The 25,399-nt window shown below is 40.6% G+C and overlaps 2 protein-coding genes across 5 annotated transcripts in view; one reads left to right on the top strand and one right to left on the bottom strand.

The window, feature by feature from the left end:
- Nucleotides 1-7,074, bottom strand: part of mcamb (melanoma cell adhesion molecule b) — a 35,283-nt gene extending 28,209 nt beyond the window's left edge. For 3 of the 4 annotated variants that reach the window (XM_034114932.1, XM_034114931.1, XM_034114933.1), the window contains exon 1: nt 6,882-7,072. In XM_034114932.1, coding sequence (XP_033970823.1) covers nt 6,882-6,945 — 64 coding nt within the window. In that variant the 5' untranslated portion in view covers nt 6,946-7,072. Of the gene's footprint in view, nt 1-6,881 lie in introns of all 4 variants that reach the window. The other variant, XM_034114934.1, reaches the window with a different exon arrangement.
- Nucleotides 7,075-18,162: 11,088 nt separating this feature from the next.
- Nucleotides 18,163-21,752, top strand: rnf26 (ring finger protein 26). Its single transcript, XM_034115212.1, has one exon. It carries the CDS (start codon nt 18,643-18,645, stop codon nt 19,987-19,989), a length of 1,347 nt encoding a protein of 448 aa, XP_033971103.1. The 5' UTR covers nt 18,163-18,642; the 3' UTR covers nt 19,990-21,752.
- The last annotated feature ends 3,647 nt before the right edge of the window (nt 21,753-25,399 follow it).

Below are 25,399 nucleotides of genomic sequence, written 5' to 3'. Positions count from 1 at the left end.
TCCTCAACCTGCGGAGGAAGAAGAGCCGCTGTCGAGCTTTCTTGGTGATGGTGGTGGTGTGAAGAGACCATGTCAGGTCCTCAGTGATGTGGACCCCAAGGAACCTGAAGCTTTTGACTCTCTCCACCGTAGTCCCATTGATGGCGATGGGGGCGTGTCCCTCTCCCTGCTGCTTCCTGTAGTCCACAATCAGCTCCTTTGTTTTGCTGATGTTGAGATGGAGGTTGTTCTCCTGGCACCAAGATGTCAGGTTTTCGACCTCCTCTCTGTACGCCGTCTCGTCATCGTCTGTGATCTGGCCGATGACGGTCGTGTCATCAGCAAACTTCACGATGGTGTTGGAGCTGTGTGTGGCCACGCAGTCGTGGGTTAACAGGGAGTAGAGGAGAGGGCTGAGCACGCAGCCTTGAGGGGCACCGGTGTTGAGAATCAGGGTGGAGGATGTGATATTTCCCACCCGCACTGCCTGGGGTCTGCCCGTCAGGAAGTTCAGGATCCAGTCACAGAGGGCGCTGTTGAGCCCGAGGTCTCTGAGCTTGATGGCCAGCTTGGAGGGCACAATGGTGTTGAATGCTGAACTGTAGTCAATGAACAGCATTCTCACATATATCTAATAGTAGCAGTAAGCTAACGAGAGGCTACGTTCAGCTGGTGACTCGGGACAGAGAAAATGTCAGGAGTTTGGAAGTATTATAAAATTGAAAGCGAAGGCAGTGTAACAGCCAGATGCAATGTTTGCAAGGCGGAGGTTCCGCGTGGTGGAAAGAACAGAGCTACGTTCAACACGACCAATCTAATACGCCACCTGAGAAACAAACACCAACAACAACACGACGAGTACACAGCGGCCACTCAGGTAACGGCACTGAAACAACCTACACTTTCAGAGACTTTTAAAAGGAAAGAGAAACTGCCCCAGAACAGTGAAAAGGCCAAAAAAATAACAGCCAAGATAGCTGAATTCATTGCGTTGGATGACCAGCCGTTATCTGTGGTGGAGAACGTGGGGTTTAAGGGACAACTTGAATGCTTTTCTCCTTTTTTTTCTCTTAATGCATTGCATAAAGATCGGATCGGGAAAAATCGGTATCGGCAGATTGTCAAAATCAAATGATCGGAATCGGATCGGGAGCAAAAAAAGGTGATCGGGACATCCCTATTGATAATACAAAAAAAGGTCTGAGGTCACGGAGATAAACTATTTTACAATTTCTTCTATTTTAGTGTGGGACCTATAAGACAGCTTTAACCATGATTTATGTCCCAGTTTGTTTTTCACACAGGTTTAATGGTGAGCTTGTCTCAGTTTCTGGTTGTTTAAGGGATCAGGTAGCAGCTCCTGTCAAAGCCAAGTACCTTCACAAATGCTAAGGATACTATACATATATTTATAGTATAACCTAAAAAAATAAAAATAAACACATTGTACAGATTTGATGTTTAGGTTAATGTATGGTAATGTTAGGTTTGTAAAGGCTATTTGTGTGTGTGCGTGTGCGTGTGCGTGTGTGTGTGTGTGTGTGTGTGTGTGTGTTTTGACAGGCCTGGGAGGCGCCAGGTGTACGCAGCTGTCCTTCTGATCGGGGAACTTCAAAGGCTGTGAGAGCAGCAGTAAATAGTAACACTCTGAGGAGAATTGGCTCATCAGCTAAAGGTGCTAAGGAGCTAAAGGTGATTTATATACAGTCAACAAATAATGGATTGAGCCTGCAGTCAACAATTAAGCAAAACATCAACTACATTTAACTTTCCAATGTGTGTTAAGGTTCTTTAATATAGATCAAATGCCTCATTACATATCTGGCTGGTATTGTGTTAAGTCTTGTTGTTGGACATCACTGGTGGTGTGTTTCCTATCAAACCAAACTGTGTTGCAAGAAGCATTGAAACTGGACAAATACAAAAAAACTGTATTTTATGAAAGCAACTATTCAGTGGCAATTGTAAAAAAGAAACTTTCCCCCTGCAGTTGTTTGTCCATTTCAAGCCAAAATGTGTAAAACAAAAGCAATGTTTCTTTGGGACAAAAGCTTGTTTTCCCCTATTCTGATAACGTAAGACTGAACAAGGAAGAACATGAATTTCCTTCCTTCCTTTTACGCAGTAAACAAGTGTGAGACCACACGCTTTGGCAACAAAAACTGTTGAGATTACGATATCAGTCAACAAGGCGTGTTTCTTTGCTTGAGCTACTTTATACAAACAATAATTTGCTGCTACTCGCTGAACGCACACAAACTGGCCCTGATGACAACAGCACAAAGTCCTGGAAGCTTTCTGCACCAGCACAGCCCCCCCCGCCCTGTCCATCACTGGTTCGCTATATTGACCCAGGTAATGGTGATAATGGATGTTATTCACATCAATAGGAAGATCAAACAGTAAAAGGAAACCCTTTGCTTCTACAATTCATGCTCCCAAGTGCAAAGCCTTAACCCATTATATAGTTCAGCAGGGAGGCCGCTAAGACGCTTTTTCCCAACAAAAGAAAAAACACCTCACATAAATGCAGCATTTCTTCTGCTTTTATGGTTTAACACTCGTTTTAGTATGTTTTCACTTTCAGCACATTTTCCTTCATTAGACTTAAAACCTTACCATTCATTCAACAACACCACTAAGGTATTGATGATTTGTTCAAGTCTAAGAGCTTTTATTGAACTGTAAATCTGCATGTGAGAGTGCTATAGAGCAGATAAACAAGCTTCTTCAGAAGGCCAGTGTCACAACCACAAACACTAACAAATCCATTACAGACGCATGTAATCGTGCATCCTTGTCAACAAATCAGACAGGAAAAGCCTCCATTGCCCCCTTCCCACACAAACCAGGCCTATTCATTCACTTATAAGTTATTACCAAACTACTGGTGGCAGGAAAATAAGACTGCCTGAATCTCTTCCTTCTTTACACTTTAAAGTTTTACACCAAACTTGGTTTAATTGTATGTGTTTTGCATCTCTAATATCTATGTAATGACCAATACATATTTTCTAATTCTGAGGGCTACTCATTGCTGCCAATATCTATTATAAGGTTACGGCATTACTACAGTAATAATGTAGCAGTGACCTTTATAAAGCCAGCCTATGTCAATTTGTCTGAACAGCAACAGCTGTGGCCATGTGGTGATTACTGTCTGGATTACCTGATAATAGCACACAAAATTTCACTTGATCTCATCATTGGCAGACATGAAAGAGCGGAGGTCACACCAGACCATAAGCAGGGAACAACAACGTCTTTCAATGAGGTATACATCCACAAAACATAGGCTTTAAAACCCATAAAAGATATTAGGACTTCCTGTTTTTCTTACACTATTCTTTTATGCAACGCAGATATTCTCTAGCCTTTGTACAGTTTCCTTTCCAGGTTTCCCTGAAGATCTGGATTATGTTTCACTAATCCTAACAAAAGTAAATTCACCAAAACAATTGGCCCAGATTGAAAACAGTGTGGGACTGCTCCTTTTCGTTGCGCTGTCCTGAGGTCTGTTACTTGGGAACACATAAACAGAGCGCTGGAACAGCTCCAGGCTTTATTTCAGGACAAAGATAAGATAGCATGTGCCTGTGACAAACTTCATCCACACAAGGACCTGTTTTCTGGGCACAGTGTTCACTTCCGTTAGTTGGTTACTAAGAAGAATATGTAATATTTATGTCAGAAATTAATAAACGTATCCTGAAATAGTCTTGCTTGCAAACTCAAGGTTCGGCTTATACAAAGCAGAACCTCTTACGGAAAAGAGGTCTGAATTTAGATACTTCCATTTGAAGCCCGCTCTGCTATACTGATGCTCTGTTAGATTACTGGGCCTCAATTTTCTATGCTCTGCGGTCGAAACACAACAAGGGCATTTATTGTCTGTGACCGGCCCGCTTCTTCTGAAGAGCAGCAGTTGTTTTGAGAACATGAAACCGAAGCATGGCGCCTAGACCAGGCAGAAAGTGATGACCTTTAAATGAGCGGGGTCTAACGACGCTGCTCTTTGGCCCGGCTTGATTAGCTGAAGTCACAGGAAGTGAATGGTATCCTTATCTGGGGTCAACACTGCAGTGCAACAGCATGTCCATCTTTCCTATGATGTCATAGAGGGCTGGTACAGATACAATAGCACTCATTCGTGCTGCATGTGCACATACATGGCATGGGTGTGTTCCAAAAGAGCGTCTTGAGTGGATTTTAACCATCATCAGCAAATGCTTGAGATGATAATCATTTAAAAGTCCCTATTACAGCTTTGTTTTTGCCAATTGGTAGATTAATCGATAAACAAAAAGTTAATCTGTAGCCATTTTTATAATTGTTTAGGTACAGTAATGCTTCAGGAAAAATGCCTTATATTTGCTGGTAAACCAATATTTGTATTGTGGGCTGTTGGTTAGTCATGAAAAAAACAATAAATCTGACTGTGAAGATGTGATTGCAATTTGTTGTCATTAAACTGAATATTTGATTTATGTATGAAAAATAGTCAACGGTAATTTGCAGCCAAAAATTGATAAGATCAAAATGTCTTCCTCTGATCAATGATCTATGCTTATTTGGTAAAAATGTAAGACAATAAACAGCAGGGCAGATGTGGATAAAAGGAGAAGGGCACCAGGCCGGAACAAAGCCAGAGAAGGAGTAGCACAGGAAATGGACCTGATAAGAGCAGAAGGAGTTGGGTAAGATCCCGGACAATGGTCAGGCTGAACTTTAACAGGAGATCAGCACAATGCATGGACGAGGCGGGGAAACGCTTATGTTGTCGAGGACAAACAGGGGTAAGGAATGGTAAAGACGTGGGGAGAGTGGGAAGCAAGAGAGGAGGGAAGTCCTGCTCATAAGAGGAAGGATTTGGGGTGCAAAAGCAAATTGACCTGTCTTGTTTAAACGAACAAAAAGCTGTTGAAAGGAACTGTAGGTGGATGGCTGAGGGGGCATGCCTCTCTCACCCACATACCAAACATATAAATCTATCACATGCACTCTTCTAAAAATAAACATTCATCTGCACGTCATCATGCATATCACAAGGTGCCATCCAACTTTTGTACAGTATAGTATCACGCAGCTGATTTAAAGGGGTAGTCTGATGACAAACTGCAATTTTTATTTCCTTTGGCTCCACACTTTAAACCTGTGCTCTGAGAGCTGGACTTCAGGGCGGGAATGTGTTTGACTGTGTGTTTCTGTGTGTGATAGAAACCGTTTTCTGCCTGAGCCACTTGATCAGTGCTGACAGAAAGCAGACGGAGCTCTCTGACTACAACCGGACCTCTGTGGATGTCAGTGGCTAAAAATACATGCAGCAAACTATTCAAACCTACCACCATGCAAATAGAGCAAAGTATGACGTATCATAAGGATCATTTCAATTAAGATGTTTTACAGTTTAGGTGTCCAACAATGATGACTATTCACAACAGGTACAACAAATATTCCAAAACGTTTTCACTGTTAAAAATCTCCAATCCAACATCAGACAGCAGGTGAACACCCACAATGCAAAGGAAAGGCATTTAAAAAATGGCAAAATTACATAAATAGTGTTCAATAAACTTTTTAGGTAGTGTATTTAGCCACAGCCTTCAAGTTACTGTTTCTTGTTATAATTTCTTGATAAATAACAGTATCATCCATATAACATCTGCTTTCTGTGAGGACTTTCACAAGATAAGGAAGTTGAAAAAACACTTTAGCACCTACAGCAGGGCTTCTCAAACTCCGGACCAAGGTCCGGATCCGGACCGAACTGCAAATCAATCCGGACCGAACCCTGTGTCCCATTATATAAAAAAAAAAAATTATAAAAAAAAATAAAATATCTGATTCTGATCAATTAATGTACATCATTATGTACGCGCGTCTTGTGTCTGACGCGTAGTGAGAATGAACGTGCATATATATTTACTTGTGTGCGCGAGCGTGACGCTCATTGCAGACCGCAAGTTTACCTTGACTTTCTAATGCTTCTAATGCCTTTTTTGCCGAGGTTCAAGGCATTGACTACAGACAAACAGCCAAGCCATCATACTGTATGTATGTATTGAATGTGTGAGTGTATAAAGCGGCGCCGTTTGCCGACAGGCAAGGCAGGCAAGTGCTTGGACCAGAAGGGGGCCCCCAAAGAAGGTAGATTAAGAAGGTCCACAGCAACGACAACATGGAACACCCTTTCATTTACTGCAACGACATGTCGGGAAACCCCCTCAAGGGGGCCCCATGCATAGCGCGCCATAAGAAACTGCTTCTTAATTTCAGTTTTGTTTCAGGGGGACGACGACTTTACTGGCATTGATCCGGACCAGTGACCTTGTATAAAGTTCACAAGTGGACCTTTAATAAAAATGTTTGAGTACCCCTGGTATAAACACTTCAACATAGGGCTGCAGAGGTTGGAAGGGTTTACTACCATTGGTGGGTAGGTTTTTTCACAAAGGTAATGTAAGCAAGTGGGGACTGTGCAGTCTCACAGTGTATACAGGGGCTTCACCTACAGTATGGAGCAGGGCGGTATGAGCAAAGTTTCTCTGCAGGCAACAGTTGACCTGACACCTCTAAAGTTCCCTAAAGTCTCTTAAAATGTTTCTGCACCCAACATAAATGATGAAAAGTTGAATTCTGCAAGTTGGTTCAGTCGCAATACCTCAGCACAGTATATTCGTCTGTAGGCTACTTCACTTCATCACACTCAATACAGTCCCATTATTTCAATATGACAAGGTTCATTAAAAAAAAGTCTGTCTCGGGTTGTACATTAGTGTTCCTCTTCGTGTGATTCATTGTGACATAAAGGTAGTTTAAAACACCAACATTTTTGCCACCAACTTCAGTCCAACCGCCAGAGTTTCACGTATCGCGTATCAAACATGTTCTGCTGCACTCACCTCCCCAGGTGTGAAAGAGGACCAGAAGTCCGATGAGCAGAAAGGAAGTGTCCCGTGCAGCCATGGTTGTTGGTCGGCTGTAAAGCTGTCCGTGCCTGGGTGGGTGTGTGTGAGTGTGTGTGTGTGCAGGGAGTCTGACAGCGGCTGGTCCTCCTGGAAAACTGTGAGAGGCAGAGAAGAGCGGCGATGCAGCGCGGGGAGGCAGATGATGCAGGAGGGGCAGACAGGAGGACCTACACTGTAAAAAATGAATCTATGTCCTTCTGTATGGCTCATTCTGTCGAGCTGAAATTCGTCATTTTCTCTCCACACATTATTTTGTTTTAAACATCTCTGTCTCAGCTATTATGTGGCTTATAAATGTGGGTGAATAAGTTACACGAGTTCGAAACACGGGTTCAAATGTATGATTGGGTTGGTTATTTTTTGCAGTGTGCAAAACAAGGAGGAACTTGAGTGAAGCGGCAGGAGGGCGGAGGTCTGGAGAGAAATACAGTGTGAGGATAACATTTATTGCATTTTAATTTGACCAAGATTACAACACTATACATCTCCTCATGAAAATTACCATAAGTAATGTGTTGTCAACAGTAAACCATAGTGAAATTAGTTAAGCATGACTTTTCTAAGTGAAGTGTGGGCGTCATTTTGGTTGGAAAAAAAGGTGTGGCTGTCCCTGTTTTGCATAACGGGACATTTAATTTGAAAGCCATATGCTAGGTAAAATAAAACTGTGGGTGTGTGTTCGGTAACCTCGTGGTTTAATGTTCATATCAGGACTTGTTTTGCAGTGAATGTGGATCAACATGAGGCGAGGTAAAGGTGGAGCTGAGCCTGGAGGATGAAAAGGCTTCCACCTGCTCCTTGGAGCACATATTCAGCTGCAGAGCATCTGCAGCTTCTAATCATTACCAGATACATGCTAGAAATACATTATCTGCTGGGCAGGGCACATATTTTTAATGTAAATATGACAGGCACATGCATGGTCTAAAAAGTGTACACCTCTGGATTCAGCTTGTCAAGATGCAGTACTTTTGGTTTGTTTTAAAACAATGTCTATTAGTTTCAGAAAGACAACATTATTTTCTGACTGTCTTTTTTTTTTCCTTGCTTTACTTTCTGGTGTGAAGTAGCAGGCTTAGCTGAATTATGGTTTTGTGATATGTTGTGTTCACTTCAGTCATGAATCTTCTCCATCAGTAATTGTTACAAAGATATTATGTATCTTCATCCACCCAGTATACTGTAACAACCTGTGAAAATTACTGTCTTTTTGGTAGATGCCAAATTTAATGTGGACTGAATTATGGTGTTGATTCTCCCTATCTAAAACATAGTCTGCCAGATAACTTGTTATCGTTTAAATGATGTTGACCGGCTGCACTTTCAGTTTCTGATAGGTGACACAGTTTAACTGTAAACAAGGTTTGGATATCTGCAGTGTTTGCTGAATGTGAAACAGCAAAGACAACACATTCTACAGAGTACCAAGAGGGCTGCAGGAAAATCAAACAAAAATACTGCTGTTGACACTATGATCAGATATCAGGTTGTTTTTCTCTTGTTGAGCCAAGTCAACATAATTAAACAATTATGTCTGCTCCCACAGTTTGGAGAAATCCCAGTACATACACACACCGTAGATACAGTATACACATGAGCCTCTCAGTAAATAACTTGGAGTTGATTCTTGAAAAACACTGATAGCTAAAGCCTAACTTCAGATTGTTGAGACTCAATATCAACATTTGAACATTTGAGGGCAACAAAATATCATTTGTTGACAAATGTTGTTTTAACATAGATCAAACAAAACACAGACATAAAACGTAAAGGCAATGCAAATTAAGTGTCTTTCAGTCTTTATCTAGTGTCCAAAGATTTTGAAAAGTTAATAAATTGAGCTGATCAAATGTGTTTGGAGGGTAGTTAGTAGCTAAGACTCTGTTTAATGCTGTTTGGCACAACCAAGATTGTCTGATCAGAAGACCTAAGGGACCAATGAATGTTACAAACAATACAGCGCTTTCCTCAACTCTGCACAGACAGTGATAACACCTCAAACTGTTAGTGCAGTTACAGCAAGCGTTTAATCTCATAATTATTTGATCCCGTGTGAACTATCAGAGCCTGTGCAGTTGGAAACAGATCAGAGACGGTGGGACATGTCGGGAACACTGATCCCTGTAAACTTCAGTGCTGGAAAATACCCTCTGCCATCTGTTTCTGCCAAGTGCACTGCCTCTGCCTGCAGGTCAGAGACACATAGGAAGGATCAGGCAATGATACAAAACAAACTGCAGAGAGAGAGAGAGTCTGCAGTGAAGAGGAGGTCTGCGTATGATAGCAGCGCATAAACAGTGAATGTCCTCAGAAGAAGTGGACCATTTTCCGGAGGTTGGAGCAGTTGTTTTGCTTTTGTGTGAGCCCTTTCCACATGATTGTAATTTCACATACCTGGAAAATAGGAGCACAGAATGAGCTTTTTCAATATTTGTATCAGGACATTTGGTCAAGGCCTTGAGCATGTTTCAAGAATATACTCTTTATCACAAAAGCTGGATTGCTGTGTTCTCAGCCATTCCACTGCTCTATTTCAAGCTGGGTTTTTTAGATATGTCTTTTATTTATTTTCATTTGGTGGCAACCAAATAAAGAGGTTGTGAGAGAGCTGCAGGGTAATTTTTTTCCTGCGTATTTATCTGTCAAATTATTTTGCTCTGAATGTGAAAGCCCTCTGTGTGAGGTACAAGTCAGGGGTGTATCAGGCAAGATGTTAGGCTATAAAAGAAAAACCCTGACCCCTTTCTAAAATAATTAAGAATCAAAGTCCGATTCACAGCCTGCAAAGGGCCTTGGAGGACACGGATAGAAATGGTTGGCTTGCTTCTTTCGTGTAACGTCAGAGGTCCAACTCGGTGTCGTGTAGCCATGCCCGCATCTCTGGTCCTACGTCGAAGAGGCTGGCTTCCGAGGGTGGTCTATATAAAGGGCAGGTGGTTATTATATGTTCGGCAGTCTGTTCAGGGTCAAGGTTGGCTTGCTGCGCTAAGGCTTTTATAATGGGGGTTTTGCTGTTTCCAAATGTTCAAAGCAGGTGAAGAGCAAAAATAAAACAGAAAGGCAGAGATAAAGTGCATCTGCTTTTAAAGGTGCTTTTAGTGGAAAACATCCTCTGTTCACCATCACTGGTGTTCTGTTTTTCCTTCCATCCTGGAGCTTGGGGGGGATCTGATGGTAGAGATATGAGTGCTTTGTTCTAATGGAAATATGAAGCCAATATAATAACACATCCCAACATGACTTTCTGCTGCGACGTAGTGTACATTCTCTCAATCCTCTTTGGGTTGCTGCATTGCCACCACATAAATGGTTCCAACTGCAATTGTTGCACCCCTCCCATGTGCTCCACACACAAAAATATGCATGTTGTTCAATGAAGTTGCATTGTAAGTTTTATTTTGATATCAGTATGTCAAGAAACTAGCATGTACACTATAGAAAAACAACAGATAGACCAATCAGTGCACTGCATGCTTTAAAACAAGGTTACAATGTAAATAAGGGTGTAAACCACCATGTTCATTTCCTTTGGGGTGAAGCACAGTCCTTATGGTATGAAGCGATAGCAAAGTACTAGCTGTTCTAAAAACAACTACATTGTTCAGCCACTCAAGGTCAGTGATATACGACCAAATCTTCCAGGCTGCTATGTGACTTGGGCGTGACACAAGGTATATTGGTCTATAGTTTAACACTAGAAAATGTGGAAAACCCCTTTTTTTCCAAAAGCCCTCTTTAAATTCTTCATGGACAGTATGCAAGAATGTCCCCTTTGGACCCTTTATTTCATATGATACATCCTGGACAGGGCATTTGGGAATATCAGGGGGCAATGGTTTTGGGAATGAGACTGAAAAAGGAAAATAGAAGCAGGAAAGGCAACATACCCTCAGAGTTCCCAGGGACTGCAAAGCCCTGAAACATATTATCAGAGCATGTTTCTCAACCTGCTGACAGGGGAAATCCTCCAGCTATTAACCGCCTAACAATCCCAATCAATCCCTAACAAAATGTCTCCCCTTTTTTCTCACGATGGTTACATTCATTGTTGGAATGTGATGTACATTTACTCATGTACTGTAGTTTAGTACACAATTAAGGTACTTGGACTTTTCCACTTAATATTGCAAAAAAATCTATGGCTTTAGTCACTAGCTACTTTTTAGATTAATATTATCAATACAATATATACATCACATTATAAACCATATTATTAAAGGATCCGCTACACAGTACAACAAGTGCAAAATGTAAGTGGTACACATTATAATATACATTGTATATGATTCTGAAATGGGCAACTCTGTACAATGTACTATGTACATTATTTTTACTTTAAGTACTTTAAGGTTATTTTTGCGTACGTTTTTTGAGATTACTTTTACACTGTAGTATTGCTACTTTAAAATAAGTACAATATATGAGTACTTTTCCACCTCTGGTACGATATTATTTGCATTTGCACGCATACTGGGTAACCTAAAGGTATTTGTCTCCGAACGTACAGCTTCTGGGCAGGCAGCTCTACTCTTAACAAGAGAGAGTGCAGTTCATTATTTACTTTTTCAAACCACTAACTAAAAGCTTGCCCTTACACTTGGCTCTTCTTTGATTTCCCCCTCTGATGCTCTGACTGCAGTGTCCTTCCCAAACACACCCCTGTGTGTGCCATTCCTTTCTGATTGATGATAACACGATTTCTGTTTACCTCACCGAGGCTCACAGCGCTGTGCTCAGAGCTAGGGAAGGACTGAAGGAAGGAAAGAGAGGAAAATAAGTCATTCTTTCCAAACCACTGAGGCCAGACCCGGGAATGAGTTGTTTTGGGGGGCAGTCTGCCCGGCATGAGAGACAGCTATTGTCCAATTTGCTCCATAGGACGGGGGGCTATCGAGAATTCACTGGTATGGTGAGGGGGCTCTGAGGAAGAGTGGGAGAGAAATTTGAATTTCTGCTAAACTCCGTCATAACAGCAGAGATTGTGACAAAGAGACACTTTGATAGCTCCATGGGCCAAGAATTAAACATCGCTTCTCCATGGTGATTATATGTAATAGAGGCATTCATCATGATAAATCCACCCACTGACATGTTTCTTCAGTGTTTCATCATGGGAAGAGTTTGGTATTCAAAAGATTTGAAAAGGAAGATGAATAAAAATGTTAATGAATTCAGTTAATTAATGAGACTTGTTTCCTCTTTATCCTTTAAAGAGCAACTTAAATTTCAAATAAACTTCATGGTTATCAAGTTCTTTCTGTTTCGAATTTAAAGATTGCATACAAAACACGTGATATAACTCGTCAGGGTAGGGTGATCATTTCAAAGTGTTTCCAATAAAATGAGGATATTTTCAAAGCAATCTTTTCTGGATAAAAAAAAACTAACTTTGTTTTGCACAAAAAACAGTTAACAGACCATTAGTTGATTATTTGATTTAAAGGGGACCTGTCATGCAAAATGCACTTTTTGATGTCTTTTATACATAAATATGTGTCCCCGGTGCGTCGGGGAACTCACGCAGCGTCAGAAAATAAAACCCTTTCTCTTTTCCTCCGTACCCAAATCTTTTAAAAACAGGGGTACAACGAGCGGGTACAGATTTGCTGCCGATATGACGTCAAATCGGCGGCGGACCCACAGAGAGTTGCTATCAGAAACAATACCTGACGTGTTTTGAACGTAATCTCGTCTTTGTTTACATTAGCAAGCCTCGCTAACACTCAGAGCTAACCTGTACTGTAGAGCTCATGTGTTTAAAAAGCAGGAAATAAAATACAATATCTTTTTCCAATATAGCATAATAGGTCCACTTTAAAGCCTGCGTTTATCTCTTTGATATACTCTTTTGCTTTGTCAAATGTATTTATATAATAAGATCATAATCATAATAAGAGCTTAAGATTTCTTATTTATTTATTTATCAAGTAGTTGAATGACTCGGATAATAAGTCATTTTTAAGCAAATACAAATAAATAGTAAACATTATAGTAAAGCTTGACTCATGTAGACTTTATTTTTATTAGAAACTGAAAACATTAATCAGATAATGGATTAGTTAAAGAAAACAAAATAAATAATTTGAAACAGTTTTTGACGAGTAATTCATCGTTTTGTTTTTACTAAAATGCTAAATGTTTGATCATTCAAGCTGATTATGTGTAATACATTTGTGCGTTCCTTTTTTTAAAAAGAAATGTACTGTAAAGCACTTTGTACATCCGTGTTGAGAAGGGTGCTATATAAATAAAGTTTTACTTACTTACTTACTTAAATATTTGTGGATTCAAGACTCAGAAAAAGGACTGTTAAATGTTATCAATACAAATTATTAGAACAGTTGCAGTCGAAATAGAAATCATTATAAATGTAGCTTTAGTTAAGTTTGCCGTTTGTGACATCAGTGTTAGCTGTTTATGATTAAACAAAGGGTCTCACAGAGGTTTTTTTTGAGAAATAATGAGTCATGGAGCAGGAAGCTGCTACTACAGCCTGCAGACACAGGGACTTCCTGCAGATGCTCAGACAAGGTCCTGAGAAGACCACTCAAAGAACAGGAATGTCACGCTGAGGGACCCCCACAGTCTTAGTCATCTATTCATATCTCTCTGAGTCAAACCAGGAAAATCATCACTGTGTCTTAATGAAATTAGTCCTTTTGTCCCACTCCTCATCTTCCCATCTTATCCTCTTCACCCTCTCTTTCGCCTCCTCAGCGTGTGGAGGCAGCGGGTTTGAGGCCGAGGGTTTCTGAGGAATGCGAGGTCCTGCTCTGGGTCTTGAACCAGACTGCACTCCAGTGATTTCTACTGTTTGGAGATTGTGTTTTCCCAGAGAAGCTTCTGGTCTTCCTTACACACACAAATGTACTCTGAATGTAAATGTAGTGAGCTCAGCTTTTTGGCAGGCAGCCAAAGTAATCAGGGAATCAGATTATCTGAACTCTACATCCCAGAATGAACCACAAAGTCTGGGAACAAAACACGAAAATTGAAGTCACGGCCATAATGAAGGATGATTTTCAAAATCGTGGGGAGAATGGTCCTTGCGAAAATTGTTAAGTCCCTAACTCACTAGACAAGGGATAGAGAAGTTTGACCAACATATTCAAAAACATTTTTTTAAAGTTTTTGAATATTCTGCTCGATTAAAAAACATAAATCATTTGTTGAACTGTTATCTGAAAATATCTGAACATCTAATTAAACTCAGAAATCTGAATGCAATGCGCAAGACTATTTGCAGCTCAGAATTACTTGGATTTCTCCTGATAATGTCACAATCAAGTTTCCCCTCTATGCTTTTATTAACCACAACAATAAACAAGAAGTTTAGAATTTCTTAAAATCTGATTATTGGCCACCACATTTTTTCTGTCCTATTAACACAATAACTTTTTGCAGAACATCAGCGCTCTTGTCTGGCGATGAGGTTTTATTTCTGTAAAAGTCAATGTTCAAGTCTGATATCTGATATTTATGGCCAGAAGCCAGTTGTTCTCTCCAAAGAATGTGCTCAAAAAGTGGTGATTACTTTTAAGACTTTATAGATAAGATTTTACTGACTCAACGAGGGAAATAGTTGTTTCTTGGGAGTGGAAGAGCAGACAAAGAGGTGGAAGGGCGGGTCAGATGCTCAAGTCTCTTTGGAGGGTGGAAGTCACCCCAGCGGGTGAGAAGCCAAATTGGTTTAAATCAGTCATCCCTGGGCCCTCGACATCTTGTAGGAAACGCGTCAAGGGGTTGGTTTGTCTTGATGTCTCTGTTTCATGCTTCCCAAACGTCTCTTGTTTCCCATCATGGTGCCCCTGTCTGATGTTTATTTCCTGGCCTTTTAAATCATTTGCTTATTTTAACTCAACATATTTAAAACCAGAGCTTTTAGGTCTACGTTTAATAAAGATTTCAGGGCTCGTCACCATTGACAAAAGGCCGATCTGTGTCTCAGCAGGAGTCGTGCTCTCAGGTTGCCGGCTGACTAAATGTGAATTCAAGCATCAACAAGACTGCTGATAAATCTAGAAGCTGCACATTTTAAGGCAGCTTTGGCCAGTAATAAGTTCAAAGGTTATCTTGTTTTTACTAAATAGCCTCAATCGACTTCTTATCATCTCAGCCCGGGGCCACATTTCTAAAAATGTATGTTGACGACTTTATATACATTGGAGCAAAAAAAAAGTCAAAAACTTCAGAGCTACATGTAAAGTAGACTTTTTATTCCCAGCAGGGACACGTGTGTAAAGCTGCAGGAGGTTTTAGATGAAAGCATGTCTGTTGTAACTTCTCGTCACTTAGAGAGGAAGGATTTGGTTGACCAGAAAACAAACAAAGGAAGCTGACGACTGGCCTGCTGAAGGACCAGAGGGAGGCTCAGCTACCATAAAAGGAGCCGGTCCAGAAGCTCTCTGCTACATACAAAGTATTGCAGATGGCCTTTTATAGCTTCTTGCATTGCTCCTACATATCCCTGTTGTATCATTAAATGCTTAACCAAATGCTGTTTGTCAAGTGTCCGAAGGTTTGGAACAGGATTTCCCATGATCCTATCAGAGTTTCCCTTTGCTCGTGTTGAAACGCCTCAGATGGGGAGGATGAAGCACAAGGCAAGGAAGGAAATACTGTTGATATTGTTCGGGATTGCAAAGCTTTTGTGTTCAATTGACACTAAAGGGGTTGACGTAATGGGAGAGTATGGCTTAACAAGCGACATTATGTTAAAGTAAATGAATTTGGGAAATTGGAAAACCCTGGTGATGGCATGGAAGATCACATCGTTAAAATGTGTCAGTTGTTGCTTTAACTTTTAACTATCATTCACACGCACGCGGTACACTGAAATGTGAACTTATGTCCAGTGTTTAGGGACAGAGAAAACATAATTTCCATATTTTACTAACAATTATGTGAGATAATAAAACCTATTTACTAGAGACCCAGTTGAATTAAATGAAACTAACTCAACTAATCTGTAAGAGAGAATTTAGCAAAGAAAATGTAACAGCACCAGGGTGTGTCTTAAAAAATACCCCATCTTTTTTTTTTAAGGGGGGGAAGATAGAGCCTATCAAATGTTTTAACATTACTCTAAATGTCTCAAGAAACAATTTACTGTCAATTTACTGTCCAACTTCATTAATGAGTAATAGGGATGAAAATTAGATATGATATTGAATTTGAAAATAATTCATAGATTTCTATTTATCTTTCTGCAAAATTGTTAAAACAAAAAATCCGAAATATGTTAAGTTAATAAGTTATTTTTACCTGTAATAAACTACTACTGTTTGATGAGAAATCAAATCATGGTTTGCTATATATGAATGATATGTTATAGGAGCAAATAATTAAGTAAGTAATTAAGTATTTCCATTCAACTTTATTTTTAGAAATGTACAAAATGAACATAAATATACATATATACACACGGTATATCATCCATTCCTCCTCGCATCTTGCCTGCGCACAGCCAGTGCCTTTTAGCACGAGGCCTCAGTAGTAGTAGAAGTCCCGTCCCCGTCATGGATTGTCCGCCAGGATCTGGCTGGACGAAATCAAATGCAAATCACAAAATATTAGAGAAACTTAGTTGTTTTAGATTCGTTAGTAGTAGTTGTGGTAGGAGTGTAATGAACAGCTTGCCTGCTAATATGCTAACCTAGCTTTGTTTACCTTGGTAGCTAACACGATATGAACGTTAGCTTGGAGGAAAGGCAACTATAATGCAGTGTAATAAAACTACTATGAACAAAAGCTAGTGGTTCATATTAGGCTAGCAATAACGTGTTTATAATTGCAATCGTATACGGGTATTCTGCTACGTTCGGTCATACAATGTAACTTGCATGAATACATTGTTTTGCGCTAGCATACAGCTAGCCTCGTTAGCTATACATGCAGTATATGTACTGTCACAATGTACGGTAAATCACCCGGAGTATACTGTATGAGTATTCCGTGTGTGTGACTGCAGACATTCTCCTGCCATGACAAACATGTAAGGCCATCTGCTGACATTGTAGTTGATATATTTAAACGCTAGCAACGTAGCATCACAAAAATGTTTTTCCGACCAAACCTAGCTCTAGCTCCGTGTGTTAGATCGGTTGCATACACGCTACGCCAGCTATAATGTAATTACGTTTCGCGACTGACCGCACGGCAAATCACCCGGAGTATACTGTCAATAGGTATTTTGTGTGTGAATGCAGACATTCTCCTGCTATGAGATACATGTATGCAAGGCCATCTGCTGATATTAGAGTTGATATATGGAAACTCTAGCAACTTAGTTAGCACAGTTAGCACTGTGTCAATGGCTTAGCAGTCCAACACAGTTTACACATTTAAACAGTCTTGTTTGATAAATACACAAATAACAATGCAAACTTACAGGTTGTGTACCCGGATCTTCCCCTGCTCCAAACGGTCCAAACAAGCTGTGCATATCCGGCCTCAAACTGGGCAATGTTTTGGAAGCTTTCGTCTGTGAAATGCCGGTTCTTCGAACCTCTGGAGGAACACGCCGCTGCTGGTGTGGCCATAGCTCTTCGGGATTGGTCCATTTCGTTCCGGGTACCGCATGACATCAGGCGGTACCCGGAACTAAATGGAAGACTCAAATGGGCAGTGACGTATCTCCAACGAGGCGTTTTGGGGAGGTATTTTCTGTGTTAGAGTTTTACTCGCTACAGGGTGTACTTTGAGGGTTTTGACTCTGCACACCGTTTACATGCATAAAAACCTTCATAACACACAAGGGGACGGGTAATAACCGGAAAGGCATGACATGGGAGCTTTAAGAGCATTCCATGGAATATAACAAAAAGTGTATCTCGAGCCGGTTTCTCAAACTTACCTACCCCACCTTTAAGTACAATTTTTGAATTGTACTATACTTTTACTTTAGTATGTTAATGGAGGCAGTACCTTTACCTGAAATTGAGTGTGTTCACAGTGTCTATCTTTACTCAAGTTAAGAATCTGAATAGCTTTTCCACCACTGTATGTTAGCAGTTATAATTGTTATTATTTACATACTATTTTTACATTTTCATAAATGACTGAAAATGCGTAGTTTTTATTTAATTTGAAGTAATTGCATATTTGTATTATATATTTTATCTAAATATTTAAACGTTATTTATCATGTTACAAAAAAACGGTTGTGTGACGTTGCTCAATCTCACAGGAAGGAAGTAGAGAGGTGAGCTGCCTTGACCAAAACAAACATGGCGGCCACAGTAGAGACGATAAACATACCGAAGAATTTTGGATGATTTTCTTCTACTCTCCCGAATTTGCCTTCGGTTTTCACGGATTACATATTTTGTAAGATGACCGTGTAACTAGTGACATGTTTCTGGACCATTTTAGGAACGCAGAGCTAAAGCGAAACCAAGGGAAACAACGGAAGTCTGTGACTCTCGTTTGAAACTAAACATCCGCCACTGTAACGCGTGTGTTGTTTACTATGTTAGCTCGTCGGTTCAGCGGTACAAATACGAGGAAGAAAGGTAACAATCGTCTTTTTAACGGAACGAGGAATGGCGTATTGTTTCTTCTGACACCCAGGATAACCGAACAAGATGTAACACGTCTGAGTATCTCTCCCTGAACAAACAAACGGACATGGACTTTGCCGTTGGGACCACCTGAGAGCACCGATAGGTAAACTCAGAGTTCATGATAAATTACCATGGGTTTGGTGGACTTTATCATCTCCACGGTTGGAAAATGCCTGGAAGCCGTCTGCTTACTGCTGGACCTGAATTTTGTCATGGTCCACACCGTGGTGCGGACCGCCATGGCTGTCATCACCTTTATAAACAGCATTCCCACCCTACTACTCCACTCGGTGCTGGAGCTGGGAAACTTCACTTTCTTCTGCTTGGTGTCCCTGGCAGAGGCGACGACCAACGTTGCCCACAGCACTGTCACCATGCTGGGGAGCCTGGTGCTGGCTCTGGAGGGGCTGCTGGAGAGCTTGAAGATGGTGGGCTACCTGTCCATGCACGTCCTGCTCCGTGGGAAGGAGCAGCTGTGTCGAGGTCTGCTGTCGGTGCTGGAGGGCTGCGGCATCGCCGTCAGCCTGGTGGTCTACTTCACCAACACCATGGTCAACTTTGCACTCATCGCCACCCAAAACGTGTGCTCAGTGTTGGTCGGTGTGTGGCAGACGGTCTCCAGCCCGCTGCAGAAGGTTCTGGAGTTCACACTGACCTCCTTCACCTTCCTGTACAGCAGCCTGGTTGGGACTTCGGCCTTCCTGTGGTCACCCTGTAAACTGCTGTTGGACTTTATGGTTTCGCTGGTGCATATGTTTATCAGCATCTTCATATTGAACATCTACGGCCTCCTGCTCACTATTACTATTGCTCTAACCACCACCGCCTACCTGAACCCAGAGCTGACCCGACAGGCTGCAGTGCGAATAGTGGATTGCATCAACTCATTTCCTGCTTCACGCAGACTTTCTGTGGCTCTCCATCACCTAGATTTTGCCTTGCAGAGCACCCCACATTTATTACATGTTGCCATGGAGCGCTTGCAGAGAATATTCCACAACCTCTACCTGCTAGAGAGAGGACTTTGGCAGCGGCTTTCTCCACTTGGAAACCTGGTTCTGGCTCTGAGGACACATCTCAGCAGGGACAACAACAACAGAGTGAACGGCGACGGAGACCCTGGAGGGGAGAGGCGGGACCCGCCGGATGGAAGAGCAGGAGATGGAGTCCACCAGGAGCTGCTGGATTTAGTTTTGCCCTCATCCAGCACAGACAGACCACTTAAGAAGCAAATGGCTTCCGGCAAAGACAGTAAACCTCTGCCTGCTGAGAATCTGCTGACTCTGCTGAAGGAGCAGGAGGAGAGGAAGAAGTGTGTGATCTGTCAGGACTGCACCAAGACCGTGGTGCTGCTGCCATGCCGGCACCTCTGCCTGTGTAAAGACTGTACCAACATCCTGCTGAGGCAGCCCATGTACCAACAAAACTGCCCACTCTGCCGGCACATGATCCTCGACCATATGGACGTGTATCTATGAGGGACCAACAGAAGTGGGTACATGTCCGACTGTATGGATCAGCCTATCGGTATCTGTATGTACTGTTTTACCACCTCTGACACTGTGGTGTAAGACTTTTTTACCAGGTTGTCTTAAAGGATAAATCTGGTGTTATTCTTCATTTTTTTGCTTTCAACAAATCCCATCATAAGACCAAATGTTACAACATGTTAGTCTGTCTCTTCAAACCTTCCTGCTTCTTTACCCTTGCAGTCCCACTCAAACCTAAGACAATTATTTTCACAGAAAATCTAAATGTTTCAAAGTGACTCACAAATGTTACTAGAAAAGGTTCTCAATGAGTAGGTTTATGCTAGTCAGGACAATTTCATATTGCTATTGGAATTAATTACAATAATACATAGAGAATATCACAAACTGTATCTTATAAATTGGCAGTGTTTTGAAAACCATTTAAAAAAAGTAACACTTGTCCCACTTCCATACAACACACTAACTTCAACTGTGTACTATACTTTAAAGTACACCGTTTTGCCACTTGTATCCACAAAATCAACATGTTACAGGACGAGGAAATGAAAGAATACTTGCCCCTTCAGATATCAAACTACAACATTAAAGGCCACTTCGGTTTCACCACTATCCACTTTATGTTTATTTTGTTCAGCGTTGAGCCGCTCCTGCATGTCTTTTGTGCAATGCATTGTGGTTCCATCAAACTTAAATAGTAGTTTTTTATATGCATACTGATTGGTTATTGTTTACTTTTTGCTTGATCTAGTCTGAACTAACAACAGTCAAATCCTGCTAAGAGTTATTTGGTAGTATGGATTTTGGGACACAAGCTCACCAGTGGCCTCCCTGATGCTGAACAGTCTATCACCGCTCATGTCTTAAGATGTTGTGCTTTCAGTGGGCAAAGCTGTGAAGAAGATAAAAGTAACACTGTGCTTCATTTCATTAGCATACAATGATTCCACACATGCTGTATGTTTGACAGTGTATTCAAAGCAACACTAAGATCTAAGTTTTGACTTGTAAAAAGCTTTTGCCATTGAAATATACTTTTGTAAACCTAGACCATTTTCTCCAGAGTGATGTAAAGACAGTTTTCTCTGTTTAGGGACAGTGATTTATAATGTTCCAGTAAGGCCTGATCAATTACAGCTTTATTGCATTTATTTGTTCTATTGATAGGGTTTATTCCAGTCTTCCACCAGAGGCACATAACAGTCACAAACACAATCCATAAAAGGTTTTGCCTTTCCTTTTGTTGTGGTAATAAAACAGATTTCTGTTGTATAAAAGGACTGTAAACTAATAAGGCTTTTCAATTTAGTTTTGTTTCTCACGTGTTGCTGTTGAAGCTGAGGTGTTGATATTGATCAGTGTTTAAAGTTTACATGGCATAGTTGTGGAACCACTTGTTATTCATGGTGGGTGGTGCGGGGGCAAATCTGGCATTTTTTCTTCTTAAAATAATTGGTGTGATTAGATTTGTATCAGATATCATTAATGAAAGTGGTCTGAATGAAGGTTTTTGATAAGGTTGTAAATGACTTCTAGAGACCTGACTGCAGTCATTATCGACTACTATAAGGTATTCCTAGTTTATCAGAGAGGGAGAAAACAGCTCACATGATATATTTCTTGTTACCTGCGTTTGTATGACAAAGTGTGGGAAAGGGGATTTGAAGACATGAATGTAACTTTTTAAATACTACGGCTGCCACGTAACTGGCGAGTCTCCTGTTCATAATAAAAAAACAACTGAAACTGTATCTCGTGAACTTGTAAGTCTTGTAAAGGTTTGCACTGTACTTAATATACTGTAAGTACTGTATGCAAGTGATTTCCAACCAGGAACATGGGAATAATGGTTGATTAGCTCAGCTGATTCAATAATAACAAAAAAGTTATGATTTGGTTACAAAAAAAACATTGTTTTTGAGAGAAAACTAAAGAAGAATAACCAGTCTGAATATTTAGTTTTCACAATTACCAATCCAGTACCAGCTACATAATGAGTGTAATGAGTGACAGTGTGCTGCAGGACAAACTACAGAAAGTGCTTTATGCTTCTGTTTGTGCTGCGTTCAGGTGCAGCTCAGAAAACACAGCCGCAGGCACAGAAAACATGTAGACATATCGCATTAGGTGAAGCACAGGGATAAATAATAACAAATATTGATGGCTTCATTCAAATAAGCTTTTTCAGTGAGGTGGTATTGTTTATGCTGGCTCACTGTCCCACTGTTTTAAGTATAAAAAAGAGCGCTTGTCAAAGTTATGAGAAACACATTTGCATTTTCTACAATCAAATGTTAAAAAGGTCTTTGTTGAAAGTCATTAGCGATGTAAAGCAGAGTTAACCACATTTCCACGACATTCTCCCAAACATAGTTTGCTAATGCTCACATTGTTTTCAAGCTTTGGCAGCTGCATCTTTTACCAAATTTGGTTTTTCTCATGACGTCCACACAGACCACTACATGCCCCGAGGGGATTTCCTACTGTATGTTGAGAGCAATGCAGATTTTTACAACTGGAGTACAGTGGGAAGTATTTATACAAGGGCTTGACACACCAGATTACAGATTCCTTTCACTTGTCGACGCTGCATGTGAAAGCGGAGATAATGCAACCGTTGAGTCCAGAGATCAACTTTCATGTGCTGCATGTGTGAAGATGAAGGGGGTTTTGGGGGGGGCTGCAGTAGGCGATAGAGGAATGGGCCCCTAATGGTCATATGGGACCACTTCCATCACCATATGAGCTTTCTCCAGAGCCTTGTGGTTTACATCTTCAATCCTGTTCCCAATGTCCTCTCTAAAAATATCCCCTCCTTCCTACCAGACATCTGCTGAGATAAAAGAATGCACTCAATGACACTAATCTGCAATATATTTTAGATGTTGAAATAATTGAGAGATTTAAGCTTAGTTGTAAGACCAAATGGCAAGTTTTTATTGTGATTGATCCTCTAATTTACAAGTAATGACGTCATGTATGTCTCATTAGGAGAGATGAAATCTTATGTTAATATCTGAGAGGTGTGCTCAGGTTTCATCTTGACGACCACAAACTAAACATTATTAGCAATCGAGGGGTTGTTTATTGTCTCCTCAGCAGTGTTTACGTGTTTGTTGTAAGAGAGGGTGGTGTTAACAGAGGAGAGGAAGTTTAATGTCAGGGGACGAGCAGGGAGGGGTAAACCAAGGAGAGCTTTATACTCCAGGGATTCGACCTCTTCATTTAGATTTCCTTGCTTTAGCAGTGTGGGAAAATGTCAGACTCCAGTGAACTCTTCCCTGCCTCACTCAGGCTCTACTTTTTATGTTTACGATCTCTGTCCCTGTGTATTTATTTCTCCTTCATCTCTAAACTGTTTGTTTTACTCTTGGTGTCTTAATGAAGGGGAACACATCTTCAAAACCAGAGGGGTTCATGCCATCATAACAGTGAGCATCTACCATGCTAAAGTGTCAAAGGTGGTGAATTTACACAAGCTTCAAACAGTGACTTCTCCCTGACCTCTGACCTCCCTTAAGGGGCTAACAAATAATAAGAGCATCTGGGTTAAAGTCTCTATTTCTGACATTACATGACATGTTGCAAAGACAAACGCGACAGTTTCAAAGAGACAACGAATGAATACAAAGAGGATAAAGCCAAGTGAAGAAGACAAAATAAAGAGGAAATGGTGTAAGACAGTAAACACCCGTTTGACAGTCATGTGAGGAGATAAAGAAGAGGAGAAACGGAGCTCATTAGCCCTGGCCTACACCCAACTCTGACTCCAGTGTTATCAAGAGGTTTGCTGTAATTAATCCAGATAATCCTGACAGCCTTGAATAAATGCAGGGTGTGATGCATGGGCCTCACTGTGATTAAAACTGGATGATAGCCATCGGGTCAATGGGTTGATTATAGGAGCCCCCAGTGGTACTTGAACTTTCACCTTCGGACTGAGAGGGAGAGATGAGAATCAGTGAAATGTGCCACTGTTCCAACACGAGAAGGATGGCGAGGGCTAAAAGACTTCTAAAACTTAACTCTAAATTATACTCACTGATGTAAATACAAAACAACATGCAACTTAACTCAAATCTAGTCTATAAAGCCTAATGGCGTGTGGTGCAGTGAATGGTGCGTTGGTGTTCGGATCAGGGTTCAGGTTCAAACCCCACTGCAGTCAGCATGTCGTTGTGTCCCTGGGCAAGACACTTCACCCCAAATTGCTCCTGTGGGGATTGTCCACAGTATTGAGAAGGTAAGTCACTTTGGATAAAAGCGTCTAACAAGTGACATGTAATGTAATGTAATGTAATGTAATGGGAACCGAAAATAAAACGTTGGAAAATAAAACTTAAATACTTTTTAAAGTTCACAGCAGCAGAGGAAACAGACGTGTTTCAGCACTAACGTTTCTTCAGTGTTTCTGAGACAATTGTGGGTGTGACCTCTCTTAATCCTCTTTTCTTTATTGTTGTATAACATTCAATCAAAGGGGACTTAATGTGGCTTTTTTAAACCAACATTTGAAATGTTATTCTAACGGATAACAAAGTAATCTACCTTTCGTAGAGTATGCCTAAATCATCACTGTTGCAGATAATTGGTTTAAGAAGTCACATATTTAGTTTATATCTGCATTTGGTACCTGAGTCGGTACTGTGGGGAAACCAAACCATGACATCAATACTTTATGTACGGTTTCACTCGAGAAGAATGAAAAAGAAAATGAACCCACTATAAATACAAACAGCTTTTTTATTAGCTGTTTAAAGTTTTAATTAGCTTAGTAACTATGTGCAGTCTAACAGGCCGAAGAAACACCTTCTGAATAGGAGAACACGCTGAATATCTTGATTCAATGACGCTCTCCAAAGACTGATGTTTTCCTTTTAAAAGTCTTCTCAGAGATAACCTTACAAGGGAAACAAAGTGTAAAGTAAACTTCAAGGCTTGTGTCATAACAGCAAGTATTTGTTTAGTACAATACTTCAGCAAAAATGTATTTAATTGACAATTGTTGATCTCAAATTCCAATCCAACAAAAACATGCAAAAGTTCTCAGTCATAGTAAAGATTGCAATAACATACTTTTAAACTATTGAGTAGCTCCTCAGGATTGTGAAAACTAATAATTATAATGAAAATTAATGAGAATATATTAAAGTTTAAACATATATAAAACAGTCCTCAACATGTACTACAAAATCACAGTAGTACTGTGGTAGTATTAAGTTATTCATATTGCATGTAGATCTGCTGACCGTTCAAAAAGCCATTAAGTATTCACAGCTTTTCAAAGTAACTGTTTTAGCGTGCAAAAAGGGCGCAGTGAATCAGTTAAATTCACATATGGGGTTTTATTTTAATAAATATGATTCATCTGGTTAGCATTTAACCATTTTACTAATAA

This window comes from Trematomus bernacchii, unplaced genomic scaffold, assembly GCF_902827165.1.
Source record: "Trematomus bernacchii unplaced genomic scaffold, fTreBer1.1, whole genome shotgun sequence".
Lineage (NCBI taxonomy): Eukaryota > Metazoa > Chordata > Actinopteri > Perciformes > Nototheniidae > Trematomus > Trematomus bernacchii.
Note: the sequence above shows the minus strand (reverse complement) of the source record. Positions and strands in the feature narration are given on the sequence as shown.

Bases quoted from the DNA above. Each gene is read 5' to 3' on its own strand.
- rnf26 (XM_034115212.1), top strand. From the start codon at position 18,643: ATGGGTTTGGTGGACTTTATCATCTCCACGGTTGGAAAATGCCTGGAA.